General features: G+C 35.6%; 3 protein-coding genes across 3 annotated transcripts; all 3 read left to right on the top strand.

The window, feature by feature from the left end:
* Positions 1–1,279: 1,279 nt before the first annotated feature.
* On the top strand, positions 1,280–2,856 carry LOC129291206 (caffeoylshikimate esterase). Its single transcript, XM_054928455.1, has 2 exons — positions 1,280–1,906; positions 2,265–2,856. The coding sequence occupies exons 1-2, from the start codon at positions 1,379–1,381 to the stop codon at positions 2,709–2,711; spliced, it is 975 nt and encodes a 324-aa protein (XP_054784430.1). The 5' UTR covers positions 1,280–1,378; the 3' UTR covers positions 2,712–2,856.
* Positions 2,857–4,197: 1,341 nt separating this feature from the next.
* On the top strand, positions 4,198–8,226 carry LOC129290704 (plastidic ATP/ADP-transporter). The gene is made up of 5 exons (XM_054927586.1): positions 4,198–5,126; positions 6,134–6,388; positions 6,620–6,763; positions 6,870–7,217; positions 7,641–8,226. Exons 1-5 carry the CDS (start codon positions 4,359–4,361, stop codon positions 7,983–7,985), a joined length of 1,860 nt encoding a protein of 619 aa, XP_054783561.1. The 5' UTR covers positions 4,198–4,358; the 3' UTR covers positions 7,986–8,226.
* Positions 8,227–9,983: 1,757 nt separating this feature from the next.
* Positions 9,984–13,861, top strand: LOC129290705 (root phototropism protein 3). Its single transcript, XM_054927587.1, has 2 exons — positions 9,984–11,085; positions 13,120–13,861. The coding sequence occupies exons 1-2, from the start codon at positions 10,372–10,374 to the stop codon at positions 13,663–13,665; spliced, it is 1,260 nt and encodes a 419-aa protein (XP_054783562.1). The 5' UTR covers positions 9,984–10,371; the 3' UTR covers positions 13,666–13,861.
* Positions 13,862–14,362: the final 501 nt, after the last annotated feature.

Raw genomic sequence — 14,362 nt, 5'->3', positions numbered from 1 at the left:
TTTTATATTTTAATTTTTATATTTTTTTAATTATTTTTGATCCCTCTGAACTCTCTAAAACAATCATTTAAAAATAATCTTAATTATAAAGTATATAAAAAAGAGAGATAAAATCATTTTTTAATTTTTATTTACATAAATAATATCAATGATTATTTTTCTTAAAACAATGAGGGTATGATTAAACAGTGATATTTTTTAAAAAAATAAAGTAACATCATAACTTTTATTTAAAGATGTAAAAAGTATTTCAAACTTTTTATAAATGAGACTAGGTGGATACTTTCTTTAAATCAATGATTAATTTTTTGATATGGTTATTGACGTGATTAAATTTAAGAGTCTTATTAATTGTACCTATTTTTTTTTAATCTCACATTTACATTGACTCAAGCTCAATATTTAATACTTAAGCGGGCATATCCAATTGTACTAAAACTTTGGTAAATGATAACCATTATTTTGCCCTCATCAATGGAATGCACGCGGATTATTACCACTCCTACTATGATTATTATTATTCTTATATTCTACTAAAAACTTGTGTGTGGAATAGTCAATGCCTCAATGGGATAACTTGGATTATAAAAAATAATTCCAGCGCCTATCCCTGATAAGAGTGCACCTAACCTTTTGGGGCCCCACCCTCCACCAACTTTCTAACCAACACTCTCAAAAATTAAATAAACAATTTTTTAATTACTTAAAAAAAGTTGGAGAATTTTAGGTCTCACTTGGAGACAAGTAATTTGAACACAGAATTTTTTTATGAAATTACGAAATTATTTTAAACCCTTATATGTTTTTTACTGAAATTATCAATTATTACATGATAATTGTTGATTGTTATTATTAAGATACTTATATAAAATATTTAATAAAAAATAATTAAAAAGATGTAATTTTTTTAGGAAATTTGAATTTTTCTTGACCTTTTGAAATTTTTGAACCAATCAATAGGATCTACTTTGGTTCAAAGAGAATACAATATTCCTTCTGTTTAGTATTATAATACATTTTTTAAGTAAAGTAAGTCAATATTTATTTTTATTTAATAAGATATTTTAATTAAAAAATTTATTAATTACACTCATAATTAAAAGTATTTTTTTAAAAAAACTTTATTAATCATACATTAAAAAATCTGAAATGTAATATATTTTGAATATCTTATCTAAAAAATGCTCTGTATTTTTGAAACGAGGAACAGTTTAGAATAATTTTATAAAGAATGATTTGGGTGGCACTTAATGGTCATTTTGCAAGAGGATTCACCAACTCCCAGGCTCGTTATCTGTTGAATGATGAAGTGGGAAACTCGGGTTCTTTAAAATCAAAAGCAAACACGGCTTCCTTGCTTTGCCTCTGAGCTCTGAACATGGCTTCTTCTGAGACTCCTCCGCCTAACTTCTGGGGCGATATGCCCGAGGAAGAGTACTACGCCTCTCAGGGAGTCCGCAACACCAAATCTTACTTCCAAACTCCGAACGGCAACATCTTCACTCAATCCTTCCTTCCTTTGGATCCCGCCACCCCCATCAAGGCCACCGTCTTCATGAGTCACGGCTACGGCTCCGACACCGGCTGGCTCTTCCAGAAGATCTGCATCCACTACGCCACCTGGGGCTACGCCGTCTTCGCCGCCGATCTCCTTGGCCACGGCAGATCCGACGGCATCCGATGCTACCTCGGCGACATGGAGAAGGTCGCCGCCACCTCACTCTCCTTCTTCCTTCACGTCCGCCGGAGCGATCAGTACAGGCATCTTCCGGCTTTCCTCTTCGGCGAGTCCATGGGCGGCGCGGCCACCATGCTTATGTACTTCCAATCCGAGCCCGACACGTGGACCGGCCTAATCTTCTCCGCCCCACTTTTCGTCATCCCCGAGAACATGAAGCCAAGCAAGGTAATTTCCATTCCAATTAAGTGAATTAACAATATAACAGACCGAGACGAAGTAATTGATGACCACCAACTTCAATACTTCATCATTACTATTAATGATATTAGATGAATGTGTATGGTACATATTTAAAATTTAAAATTTATAATCTTTTTACAAAATTGTTAATTAAATATTATTTTTATATTTTATATTATATTTATTAAAATAAATTTTTTTAAAATATATATAAAATTTTAATATTAAATTTAGACAGTCTAAAATAAATTTAGACAATTAATTTATAAAATTATAAAAAATTAATTTGAAATTTAGATCATTTAAATTTAATTGAGGTTGGTGATTTTCTGGTGGATGACAGGTTCGGTTGTTTCTCTACGGTCTGCTGTTCGGGATAGCTGACACGTGGGCGGCGATGCCGGACAACAAGATGGTGGGAAAAGCTATAAAGGACCCTGAGAAGCTGAAGATCATAGCTTCCAATCCACGGAGGTACACGGGCCCACCTAGGGTTGGTACAATGAGGGAGCTGGCGAGGGTGTGCCAGTACATACAGGATAACTTCTCCCGAGTAACGGCGCCGTTCCTCACTGTCCATGGAACCGCTGACGGGGTGACGTGTCCGTCGTCCTCCCGTTTGTTGTACGAGAAGGCATCCAGTGAGGACAAGAGCTTGAAGCTTTACGATGGGATGTACCATTCTCTGATCCAAGGGGAGCCTGATGACTGTGCCAATCTTGTGCTCAAGGACATGAGAGAGTGGATCGATGAGAGGGCCAGAAGGTATGGGCCTAAGGAATCTCAATAATTTGGGCTCCGGTTGGCCCATAGCCCACTTTGATGTTGGCCCACCTTGTCTAATGTATAATCTTCCCATTTTCATGAAATGAGATTATTACTAAATGAATTCACAAGTATAGATATGAATTGAATTGATGGTTGTTTTCTTTGAATATTATCATTATAATGGTTATTGCCTTGACACAAGCAAGTCCAAGTGTATATTTTTTTAATTTGTTGTCGAGTGACCCAAGTTCTTTTCTTTTCTTTTTTTAATTTGAAGAACAAAACACAACAATACTTCATTTGTGACTTGGTGTGAATAAATAACTGCGAATTTATATTTTTATTTATACATTGAAATTGATATTCTGACAAAGAATTACATGAGTGGGTGTGTTTGGCTTTGCTGGATTATTTCAAAACTGGCACGTGGGTGACTCCCTTCACCTACCACCGAAGTTGCTCATGGAATCATATTGTTTCCTACTATTTTAGAATCTAAATAACCCACCACTTCTTCCTCTTCTTTTTTTTTTTTCCTTTTTGTATTTGTAAACTATATTTATTCAATGCCATTGAACCATGTATTCAAGGGCTCAAAATTTATAAGGGACTTGTTGCTATCTACATGACACCCTAATTTCAATGGAAATGAAAGGGACTCATCTGCTTTACTTACAATAAAGAATTCTACCAAATCATCTATCCATTGACTTATTCTATGACTGTGCTTCTAAGTATATTTTGATCCAAAAATTTCGGTTGTGTTCCATCTAATACTTATCTCTGAGGCTCTGATTCTTTTACTCTGCATTAGCAGCATATAAGTTATGATACTCACTTTCACTTCTATGACAGATAAACTAATACAAGTATAAAATGGCATCTACATTATACATTTGAAAACCGACAATGTTATGGAAAATTTTGGGGTGTATTTTGACTCATCAATCTCATAATTTTTGTTCAGCTTCCTGAGATGTGAAGTTAATTATCAAAGTTATACGATCGACTAATTACAATATTTTATTCACCATTAATTGTCAACAACATTTTATAAGTAATATATGTATTTAAAAAAAAACTAATATTCTGATATGGTTGAAAACTCCAATTGGAGTATATTAATGTACATTTTTAACATTTTCGAAATAACTTCAATTCTAATGATAAATTGAGATCTTGAATATCAGAATGTTGTCTCGGGCCAAAAAAAAAAAAATCAGAATGTTGTCTAAAACTTTAAAATTTAGAAGAAAAACTCAAGCGAATAATATGGAAATAATTTAAAAGACAATACACCGATTGGGCAAAGCCTTAAATTTACCTACCCATTATTATTATTATTATTATTATTATTATTATTGTTATTATTGTTGTTGTTGTTGTTGTTATTATTTGCCAAATTTTCAGACTAACAGTCTAACACCTGCTTTCTTCATTTTGAAAAAAAGAAAAAAGTTATCTTGCCCCCCTCATTACTCTACCTTTGAGGGTTCGGTGGTGGCTGAACTACATATCGAAGCTATTTGCACCCAGCAAATCTTCCCTTTGAGATTTTTTTTTTATTATTTTTTAAGTTGTTTTTCATCCTCTGGTCGCCTTCTCTCTTACTCTTATGAGTATCTGTCTGCATTCTGACATTCTCCTTCCTAAAGCAAGGAACTGAGAAATGGACGCCGTTCTTCAGGCTAAAGGACTTCTTTCTCTTCCCACGTACCCCGGAACTAGGGTTTTCCACCCATCACAGGGCTTAAAACACAGATTTTTGTCGCCGAAACCCAAAAGTCTCAATGGTTGTTCTCTATCTACAAATGGCCTCCAAGAATTACATCGTTTTACGTATAAAGCCAAGTCCTTCGATCAGAAGGACCGAAATTTATTCATCTGCAGGGCCGAAGCTGCTCCTGCAGCAGCTGACGATCAGCCTGTATTTGGAGAAATTGAAAATGAGAAATCAAAATTATTGGGTGTTGAGATAACCACACTCAAGAAGATCATACCTCTTGGGGTGATGTTCTTTTGCATTCTCTTTAACTACACAATTCTCAGAGACACCAAGGATGTTCTGGTTGTGACAGCCAGAGGAAGTAGTGCTGAGATCATACCATTTCTGAAAACGTGGGTGAATTTGCCTATGGCCGTTGGATTCATGTTGTTATATACTAAATTGGCCAATGTTCTGTCCAAGCAAGCTCTTTTTTACGCTGTTATTGTCCCCTTTATAGCCTTCTTTGGGGCATTTGGTTTTCTTCTGTACCCACTTAGCAATTACATTCACCCACAGGCATTTGCTGATAAGCTTCTTAACATCCTTGGTCCAAGGTTCCTTGGTCCTCTTGCAATCGCGAGAATCTGGAGCTTCTGTTTATTCTATGTCATGGCTGAATTGTGGGGCAGTGTAGTCATTTCTGTCCTGTTTTGGGGATTTGCCAATCAGGTGATTTCATTGGATGAACCGACTATTGTTTTATTTTTGCGGTCTTTAATATCATTGTGATTTTGATGTCCTTATCATGGGATCTTGATTTAGCATATTCTACATTTTCCTTCTTGAATGGGACATCATTCTTCTCTAATTGATTTATATATGGTTGGATGAAATGTAGATATGATTGCCTATCGTGATTGGCAATTGAACTGTTTTGCATTTTTCTTTTGCATGATTGGCATGTGTACATTTGTTTAGATTGATTTTCTTCAGTTTGTGCATTCAATCATTATTCTGCTTTTTCCTGTACTGTATACCTTCAGTGTATTTAATCAATAATAATTTCAATAGAAATCTATGTTGGTTTTTGAAAAGGAAACTTCAACTGATGTATCATGGTCTTGGTCTTTTCTTTTAATGGTGGAGAGGAGTGAATGCTCTTTTGCCTTCCTTTCTTCTGTTCTTTTGATATCAAATTCTTTGGTGGCTAAACCATTGATCAGTTTTGGATGTATTCCGAGGGGTGGATGAGTTCTATAAGTATGATTATGAATGAATATTGATGCACAAGAGAAAACTGGCTTGACGTGAAAATGTCTAGCATGAATGGTATCCAATTCATCCTTCTTTATAGTTGTTTAATTTTCATATTCTATCATGATTTTTTTTTTAAAAAAAATAGTCTGAATCTTAAGTGATCACATTGTTGGTTTTGTAATTGGCTCATGTCCTGCACCACCAATGTAGCAGTGTATCTGTCGACAGTTGGCAAGAAGGATGAACAAAAGCTGAACAATGTTCAATTTTTCTGTCCAGTGATATGTTTATTGCAACAGACTTACAATTTTAGTGATTTTCTCCATGTTTAGAGAAAAGCAGTCAGTGTACAATTTTCCTGCTTGCAATCTGCTCTAAAATTAGTGATATTATTGTTTTCTAACTTATCCGTGTCAATGTTGGTTTGTACGAACTGTTGCTGAATGAGAATGAGTAGTGGAAGTTTGTTTTTTATGCAGATAACTACGGTTGAGGAAGCCAAGCGGTTCTATCCTTTGTTTGGACTTGGGGCCAATGTAGCCCTTGTATTCTCAGGCAGGACAGTAAAATACTTTTCAAATCTGAGGAAAACCTTAGGACCTGGAGTTGATGGCTGGGCCATTTCTCTGAAAGGGATGATGAGTATTGTTGTATTTATGGGAGCCGCAATTTGTTTCTTCTACTGGTGGGTGAATAGTTTTGTTCCCCTTCCCACACGTAGCAAGAAAAAGAAGGTGACCTTCTAAAACAATGTTATGCTATTTTTAATATAAGAATTCTTCCTAAGGCATGCATTAATCTGCCACTTCTAGTTATTCACCCATTTTCTCTTCTCTAATCTACATTTCTTACATTCTTTAGTATATTAATTGATAATAGATTTACTCAAGGAAACTGGGAAATTCACTTTCTGGTATGATTTGGAATGTGCTAAGTGACATATCTCTAATTGTTTACCTCTATAGGAGAAGCCCAAAATGGGAACAATTGAGAGCTTGAAGTTCTTGGTGTCTTCAAAGTACATTAGAGATCTGGCAACTTTGGTGGTTGCATATGGAATTAGCATTAACCTTGTTGAGGTTACATGGAAATCAAAGCTAAAAGCTCAGGTAATATCATACATATCAGTGTGGCAGGAATTTGCTGGTTTTGGTTTTGGTTTCATAATGGACAATCTGACCATGATCTATCTCTCCTTCCCTACAAATTATGCAGTTTCCCAGCCCAAATGAGTACTCTTCATTTATGGGTGACTTCTCAACTGCAACTGGAGTTGCTACATTCACAATGATGCTTTTGAGTCAATTTATATTCGAAAAATATGGATGGGGAGTTGCTGCCAGGATTACGCCGACAGTCCTTCTTCTGACCGGCGTTGGTTTCTTCTCTCTTATACTGTTTGGAGATCCGCTTGCACCGGCTCTTGCAAAGTTTGGAATGACGCCGCTACTTGCAGCTGTCTATGTGGGTGCCATGCAGAACATATTCACCAAAAGTGCTAAATACAGTTTATTTGATCCCTGCAAAGAGATGGCCTACATACCCCTTGATGAGGACACCAAGGTATGGAATGGAATCTTCCTTCCCTCACTACATTTAAAATTAGAGTTGTGCTTGGGATGTGAAGATCCATGGATATACATCGCCCAACATGGTGGAATTAGGCCTATTCCTAACATCCGGGTTAATGCCTTAAATTCAAGCTCACTCTCTTCAGCCTTTGTGCTTTAAGGCCAAGTGGTCCATGGCCCAGGTCAAGCCATGGTTTTGCATCTGAATTCGAGCAATTGGCTAGCCTTTAACAGTAGATCTAAATAACGTTGGGCTCAGGCCCAATACCTACATGCTGGGCTTAGCCAAGCTCTACACAGCATGCAAACAAACATATTGGAAACCAAATTGATAAGAACAACTTTTCAAGTTAGATCATAAAAATTAACCTGCTGATTTGCTTAAATTTGATTGGTTCTAAATTGTTTGGTGTAGGTAAAAGGGAAGGCAGCTATTGATGTTGTTTGCAACCCATTGGGGAAGTCAGGAGGTGCCCTAATTCAGCAGTTTATGATCTTAACTTTTGGCTCACTTGCTAATTCAACGCCATACCTGGGAGGGGTGCTTCTGGTGATTGTTCTTGCCTGGTTATCGGCTGCCAAGTCCTTGGATACTCAGTTCTCTGCATTAAGACGAGAGGAAGAACTCGAGAAAGAGATGGAAAGAGCGGCTATTGTGTCTGAGATTGGGGATGGACATGTTGTATCACCATTAAATCCATCATCTGGTGACTCTGCAAGTCCTACATCTGAAACCACAACTTCTAGCAATATTCAATAATATCTCTTTCTATGAAATTGCTGAACAGAAAGATGAAGTGGAACTGATGAGTACCATATACTAGATGACCCTGTTAGTTGGAGGTTATTACCCTGCATATAGAATAAGTTTGGTACTCACTTCTTCAGTCTAACTTTTTTCCTTGGCCCTCACCGGATGAAGGAGTTTTAGTCCTTTCCATCAAAGTTTTCTCCTTTGTAGAATCTTATTTGTTTTTTATTATTATTTTTGTTCTCCAAAAGGAAGAACTTGTTTTTATAATTCATGGTCCTCTTACTTTGTTTTCAATGAGCTAAACAGAAAGGCATGCTCTCAAAATACGGAATTTGTATAGATTAAAGGGAACTGAAGACACATGCAAGATTCTCCACCATTCCTCATTTCCTCGACTCCACCATTCTCAAAGTACTTTGTTTCTCGGACTATGGATAAGAAAGAAAGCAAAAGCCTGGCCCAAAGGCCAGCAAACAGAAATTAAAAAACAACATGCATTAGACCGGGTTCACACTTTAGAACCAAAAGTCCAAAACAGATAATTAGAGTGAAGGAAAAGAGCTGTTATAAACGAGGGGAAAAAACATGAAGAAAAAGAAAGAGGAAGAAAAGGAAATATTTTTAGAATCAAATTGGATATTAAATCAAAAAAGTCAAGGTCCACAATTCATATGGTTTAACCGAGTTAGATTAATAGTCAAACAGCTGACAAAATAATTAAATTTAAAAATTATATAAGTATATAATAATCTAAATAAAAAAAATAAATATGAAATTGTTACTTAATTTAAAAATAAAATCAAATATTTAAATTTATTATAACTTAACAAACCATACAACATTTAAATAATTTTTAAAAATAAATTTTTTGAAACAGTCTGATTTTTGAAAATTGAATTTGGTTTCCTATCCGACAGTCAATCCAAAATGACACAACCTGACTCAATCTCTCAAAATAATTTTTATATTCTGATCGAACCAAAATCCAAACCAGTTAACGGTTAGATCGGTTAGACCATTTGGTCTGGTTTTTTAATCACTAGGAGCAACCTACTCTTGTAAGTTATAATTAACAGCAGACCATACGAAGGATTTGAAGCTAAATTAGATTTTTTTTTTCCTTCCCCCACTTTACCAACCAGGATGCAAGAGTATAGCCGCCGAGGATAAACGCTATTCCCTTGCCCAATCAAATTTAGTGAAGTGAACCCCATTCCAATCGTCGCGGGCTGGACCAAATAATAAATGCAGCGGGCCCACTACCCAGTTTGTCAGTTCCCAAACCAACAAAAAAATAAAGAAAATCACAAACTGTTTGCCATCCACACGTCATTCATAAAACCAACAGGCTTTTTGATCCAATAATAATAAATATAAAAAACAACAACAGCAAGGGATGGAAAATTTTTGATCCAACAGGTTCGGTTTTGTGAGTTAATTTTGGAATTTCTTCAGAAGAGCTATTTCCATTAAGGCTTTGTTTGATTTTAGGAAGGGAGGGGAGGAGAAGAGGGCTCTCTTCAATTTGGGCGGAGGTTTTGGAGGGGATGGAAAATTTTTCCCTCCCCTCCACCTGACAACAAGAGGGGAGGAGCTCCTTTCTCCTCAATCAAATAATATCTAAATGTTTGAGTTTTAATTTTTGTTGCCTACAAAGCTATTTTGTTAGAAAAATAAATTCGCTTTTGAGTTATGACAATGCTTGCTTATGACTTCTTATCCTTGCTTTCAATGGATCCGGCAGATTAAAAATATGAAAAAGTCTATTTTATTAATATCCATGAAGATAATAAGAAATAATAATTATGTGCAAATATTAATGGTAAGCTAAAATGTACTGAGATGGCTCAATTGCCAGGGGAAAAAAGTGCAGTGGCTCCAATGTACTGTGCGTCTCATGATTTTTATGATTACGTCAAAACCGAAGTTATCAGTTTCACCGCCATAAGCTCATGAATACTTGACCAGTATGGCCTGGTGAAGCAAGAAAAGAAACAAACCTGGAAAATTGTTTGCTTGAGATTCCTTGGAATGATATTGTGCAGATGAGAAGAGGATGAGCCGAAGTTCCTTACACAGTGCATTGGATAAAACGAGAAGAGGGAACAGAGGCGTCTGTTTCAAGTCGCTTTCGTGCAATTGAGGATCTTCATCATCATATCTTTCTCCAGGCGTCACTATAACCCATCTGCCCCACAGCTCCATCCAAATCTCAGGGAATATTGTACTGTGTTCATAATCTGTGGTCCTCGTTTCAAGTATTTGATTCCATTAAAAAATCTCACATCCTTCTATAATCTATACATGACATGAAACAGAGATCCTTATCACCAAAAGCCAAAAGGCCTGCCATAGCAACGTGCTTCTTCTTCTTCTTGTCACGACCGCCAAAATGACGACGAAGCAATCCAACCCAGCAGATGTGTTCTCCTCTGAGAGCTGGTTGGACGATGCCTGCATTCTCGACATCGACTTCTTCGTGAAAACTCTCTCAGGCGTTAAATCAAAAGGCGTGTGTCCAGACCTAATCGGCTCCATTATCACTCACTACGCCTCTAAATGGCTCCCCGAAGTCTCTTCAATCGACGTCGCGGAACGCAGCCTCACCCAATTCCAAGAATCCCCCGAAAGAGTCGCCGTTTCGTGGATGAAGAAGCGCTTCTTCGTCGAAACCCTATTGGGTGTTCTGCCTCCGGAGAGAAACTCGATCCCCTGCAATTTCCTGCTTCGCCTCCTCAGAACAGCCAACATGGTGGGCGTTGAGGCCGCGCATAGATCGGAGCTTGAGATGAGGATTTCGTGGCAGCTGGACGAGGCATCGTTGAAGGAGCTAATGATTCCTTCTTTCAATCACACTTGTGACACATTGTTGGATGTAGAGCTTGCGATTAGGTTGGTGAATGGGTTCGTGAGTTTGGATCGCGAAGGTGCTAAGAGTGGTGCTGCTTTGGTTAAGGTGGCTAAGTTAGTGGACTCGTACCTGGCCGAGGCCGCCATTGATGCCAATTTGAGCTTGTCTGAGTTCGTTGCGCTTGCAGGAGCTCTTCCTACGCATGCAAGAGCTACAGACGATGGATTGTACAGAGCCATTGACACTTACCTTAAAGTATGTCTTCCTCCTGAGGGTGCTTCATCTATTAATATCTATTTAATTTGAAATATTAGTGAAATATTCATTTTAATTTTTGCAATTAACAAATTGCAGATTCAATATCGAGTTATATTGGAATTTTAATTTTAAGTAAAATTTAACATTTTTATTTTAATGGATCAAAGTATAAAGCGATACATATAAATAATTCTTTACAATTTTTTTTTTGGCAAATGTCAATCTTAAAAATTTCGTACATTAATTTTTATGTCAGACCTTGCAATTTAGTATTATGCTCTTATTTATCCAAAATTAAAAGTTTGTTAATCATGTTTTACCTTTAAAATAATTTATTCCATTCATCCCCAATTATAAAATATTTTTATACAAAATTATCTCGCATACTAATAAATCACATTAAATAGATTTAACTTTATTTTTTTAAAATAAAAATATAATTTTTTAAAAAATATCTTTTATTTAATATATTAAAACAAAATAAGCACAACAATTAAAAAGAGAGAAATGATAATATTAAAATAAATATGTTTAGTAAAATATTAATATTTTTAGAGTGATTTATATTTTAAAAAATTAAATCTATTCTAAAAATATCGTATAATTTAAGATAGAGAAAGCACTATTTATTATTATAATAATACTTTTAAAGGCATTTTTGTGGCCAACTTTTTAAAGACATTAAATAAGTAGTAAATTTAGAAAAATATACTCCTTTCATTCTGGGTTGGCAGCCCCTCCTTTCATTCTGAATTTGGGTATGTTCGAGCAACGGGCAAGATGCCCTGCTCGAGTGTGTGTCTGTGTGTGTTTGTATCAAATGCCGTTAAACTGTGCATTTAGTCAATGAATTTAGAGAAGACTTTTGAAATATTAAAGTTGTGAAGTTCATATTGATATTTTTATTACGTTTAACTTTTCATCATGTTTCTTTCTTTCATTTTACATGTAAGTTTTTTTTTTTTCCTTTCTTTCTTTCTTTCTTTTACTTTGTGGCATATTATGATTTTTATTTTTTCTGAATGCCATTTTTCTTCCAAATGCTTCTCTTTTTGTATTAATTAATTTATAATTAATTTTACCAATAAATTTCTTTCCTTCTTTTTTTCCCTATCACTTGGAGGGTAGCCCAATGTTGCCCGGCCCAAAACGTATGGACATCTCATGGGCAGGGTTTGGGCAGCAAGCTACAAATCGCAAACCATTTATATTTCACACTAAATATCGAGTTGGGTACATGCCTTGCCTTGCCTGCTCATGTGTGGCCCTAAACTTCCATTCATAACTATAAACATTTTCATCTACTTTACACTTTTAATAAATTAATTAATAATATTTAAAATTATATTTTTTATATTTATTTTTATTTAATATGACGTATCAATTTAAAAATTTTATTAGTTACACCTTTAATTAAAAATATTTTTTAAATTTTTTATTATTTACATTTTAAAAGACATGAAATGTATTATATTTGTTAACATGGGATTTTTTTTAAAAATGTCTTTTAATACTAAATCGAAGGAGAATATTATGTTTTCATATATTTATTGTATTTTTAAAAGATAAATATAATAAAGTGGGGGACGGGTTGGGATATATATTTTCGGTTGTTTACAGGACCACACATTTTGATTATCATCTATACCGAGCTTTGAGCTGTTTGTGTGCGTGTCGACGTCTTCCTTTCATGTCCTTTGTCTCATGCATAGATAGTCCTTCAGAAATCAGAAATAATCTTCGCGATAAGACAAAAGCAAGCCACACCCGCAATACAAAGATAAACTCAGAGACAAAGTTTTACAGAGAAGAGACGGGTTTTGCTTTGGCAGTTTCTTTTGTAAATATTGTCTCTAATTTACAGAGTACCTAATGGATATGATTCCTGGGTTGAAATCCAGATGCAGAACAACAATATAGCAAGAAACGAGAAGAAGAAAATAAAGAAAGAATGGTTAATTAAATGAATATGACAAATAAATAAAACAGGAATGGATCTTATCTTACAGTGGTTTGTTGATGATGATAAAGGCGCATCCAGGAGTATCGAAGCAAGAAAGGAAGGTCATGTGTAGACTGATAGATAGCGCCAAACTCACGCTCGAGGCGTCGCTTCACGCTGCTCAAAACGAACGCTTGCCGGTCCGAGCAGTCTTACAGGTTCTCTTCTCCGAGCAGACCAAACTGAATCGCCAGCTGGAGCCGGAGCCGCCCGCGAGGTGCGTGTCGAGGCGAGAGACCTTGGGGCAACAGGTGAAGGAGATAAAGAAGCTGAAGGAAGATGTGGTGAGGCTGCAAGGACAGTGCAACGCGATGCAGGCTCAGATGGAAAGCATGGCAGAGAAGAAGAAGCTGGGATTCTTCAGGTGGAAGAAGCTAGTGTCGGTGCCTACCTCCGCCGCCGCCACTGCCGCAGGTGGCGGTGGCTTAAGTAAGAGTGTGGAGATGAGCAACACTGAAGATGATAACGACGATAATGGTGTTGTTGGGCTTCGGAGACAAGCGCCCATGGAGGTAAGGACGAGGATGGTCGAAGGTCAGACTCGTCATCCCAGGTGGAGGAGATCCATGTCCTGAATCATTGCTGAATAGACTGTACAGGACTAGAGTCGTAGTGTTATTATTGCAAAATAGTCCAGGCCATAGCTATACATGTAATCGTCCTTTTTAGGCCAAAGCTGTATATGTAATCTGATTTCTTTGAGTCAAACATACCAAGCTTGTACTGTTACTAATGTTGAGACTTAACTGCACCAAGGTTGCCTTCTCTCCATTTTCTCTAAATTTATTTTTAAATGATTGAGATTTAATATTTTTTAATATTATTTTTATTTTTAATTATTATTAATAAATAAATTTAAGATGTAATTAATTTTATCTAAATTGAGATTTAAGATTATAATTTAAAAATAAAAATAATTTTATGAAAATTTATATCTCAATTATTTAAAAATATATTTAATGGTTGAGAAGAAAAATGAAGAAAGAATAGGATGAAGATAGGAAAAATGAACCGAAGCCAACTCCCAGGATATCATACCTATTATTCAACTAGTTATGGCACAAGTTTCCAATTTTGATTGGTTCAGTCCTGAGAACCCCACTGTGTGCATGTTTTTTTTATTTGAAGAATTACAGTTAGGTCTCATAAAAATAAATTAATTACTGTAAAATTTATTAATAATTGAATTAAACTGCATATCGGCCTTATAATAATTAATTTTTTTATGTGAGACTTTAATATTATTCTCCTTTTTCTATTTTCACCTTCATC

This window comes from Prosopis cineraria, unplaced genomic scaffold (genome assembly GCF_029017545.1).
Source record: "Prosopis cineraria cultivar Desert tree isolate PC_DT_omini unplaced genomic scaffold, ASM2901754v1 PC13, whole genome shotgun sequence".
Taxonomy (NCBI): Eukaryota; Viridiplantae; Streptophyta; class Magnoliopsida; order Fabales; family Fabaceae; genus Prosopis; species Prosopis cineraria.
The sequence above is the reverse complement of the archived record's forward strand: the minus strand, read 5'-3'. Positions and strand labels throughout refer to the sequence as shown.

Bases quoted from the DNA above. Each gene is read 5' to 3' on its own strand.
- LOC129290704 (XM_054927586.1), top strand. From the start codon at position 4,359: ATGGACGCCGTTCTTCAGGCTAAAGGACTTCTTTCTCTTCCCACGTAC. The intron at 6,389-6,619 runs GTGACCTTCTAA...TTACCTCTATAG, and splicing joins CACGTAGCAAGAAAAAGAAG to GAGAAGCCCAAAATGGGAAC. The intron at 7,218-7,640 runs GTATGGAATGGA...TGTTTGGTGTAG, and splicing joins CCCTTGATGAGGACACCAAG to GTAAAAGGGAAGGCAGCTAT.
- LOC129290705 (XM_054927587.1), top strand. From the start codon at position 10,372: ATGACGACGAAGCAATCCAACCCAGCAGATGTGTTCTCCTCTGAGAGC. The intron at 11,086-13,119 runs GTATGTCTTCCT...ATGATGATAAAG, and splicing joins CCATTGACACTTACCTTAAA to GCGCATCCAGGAGTATCGAA.
- LOC129291206 (XM_054928455.1), top strand. From the start codon at position 1,379: ATGGCTTCTTCTGAGACTCCTCCGCCTAACTTCTGGGGCGATATGCCC. The intron at 1,907-2,264 runs GTAATTTCCATT...GGTGGATGACAG, and splicing joins AGAACATGAAGCCAAGCAAG to GTTCGGTTGTTTCTCTACGG.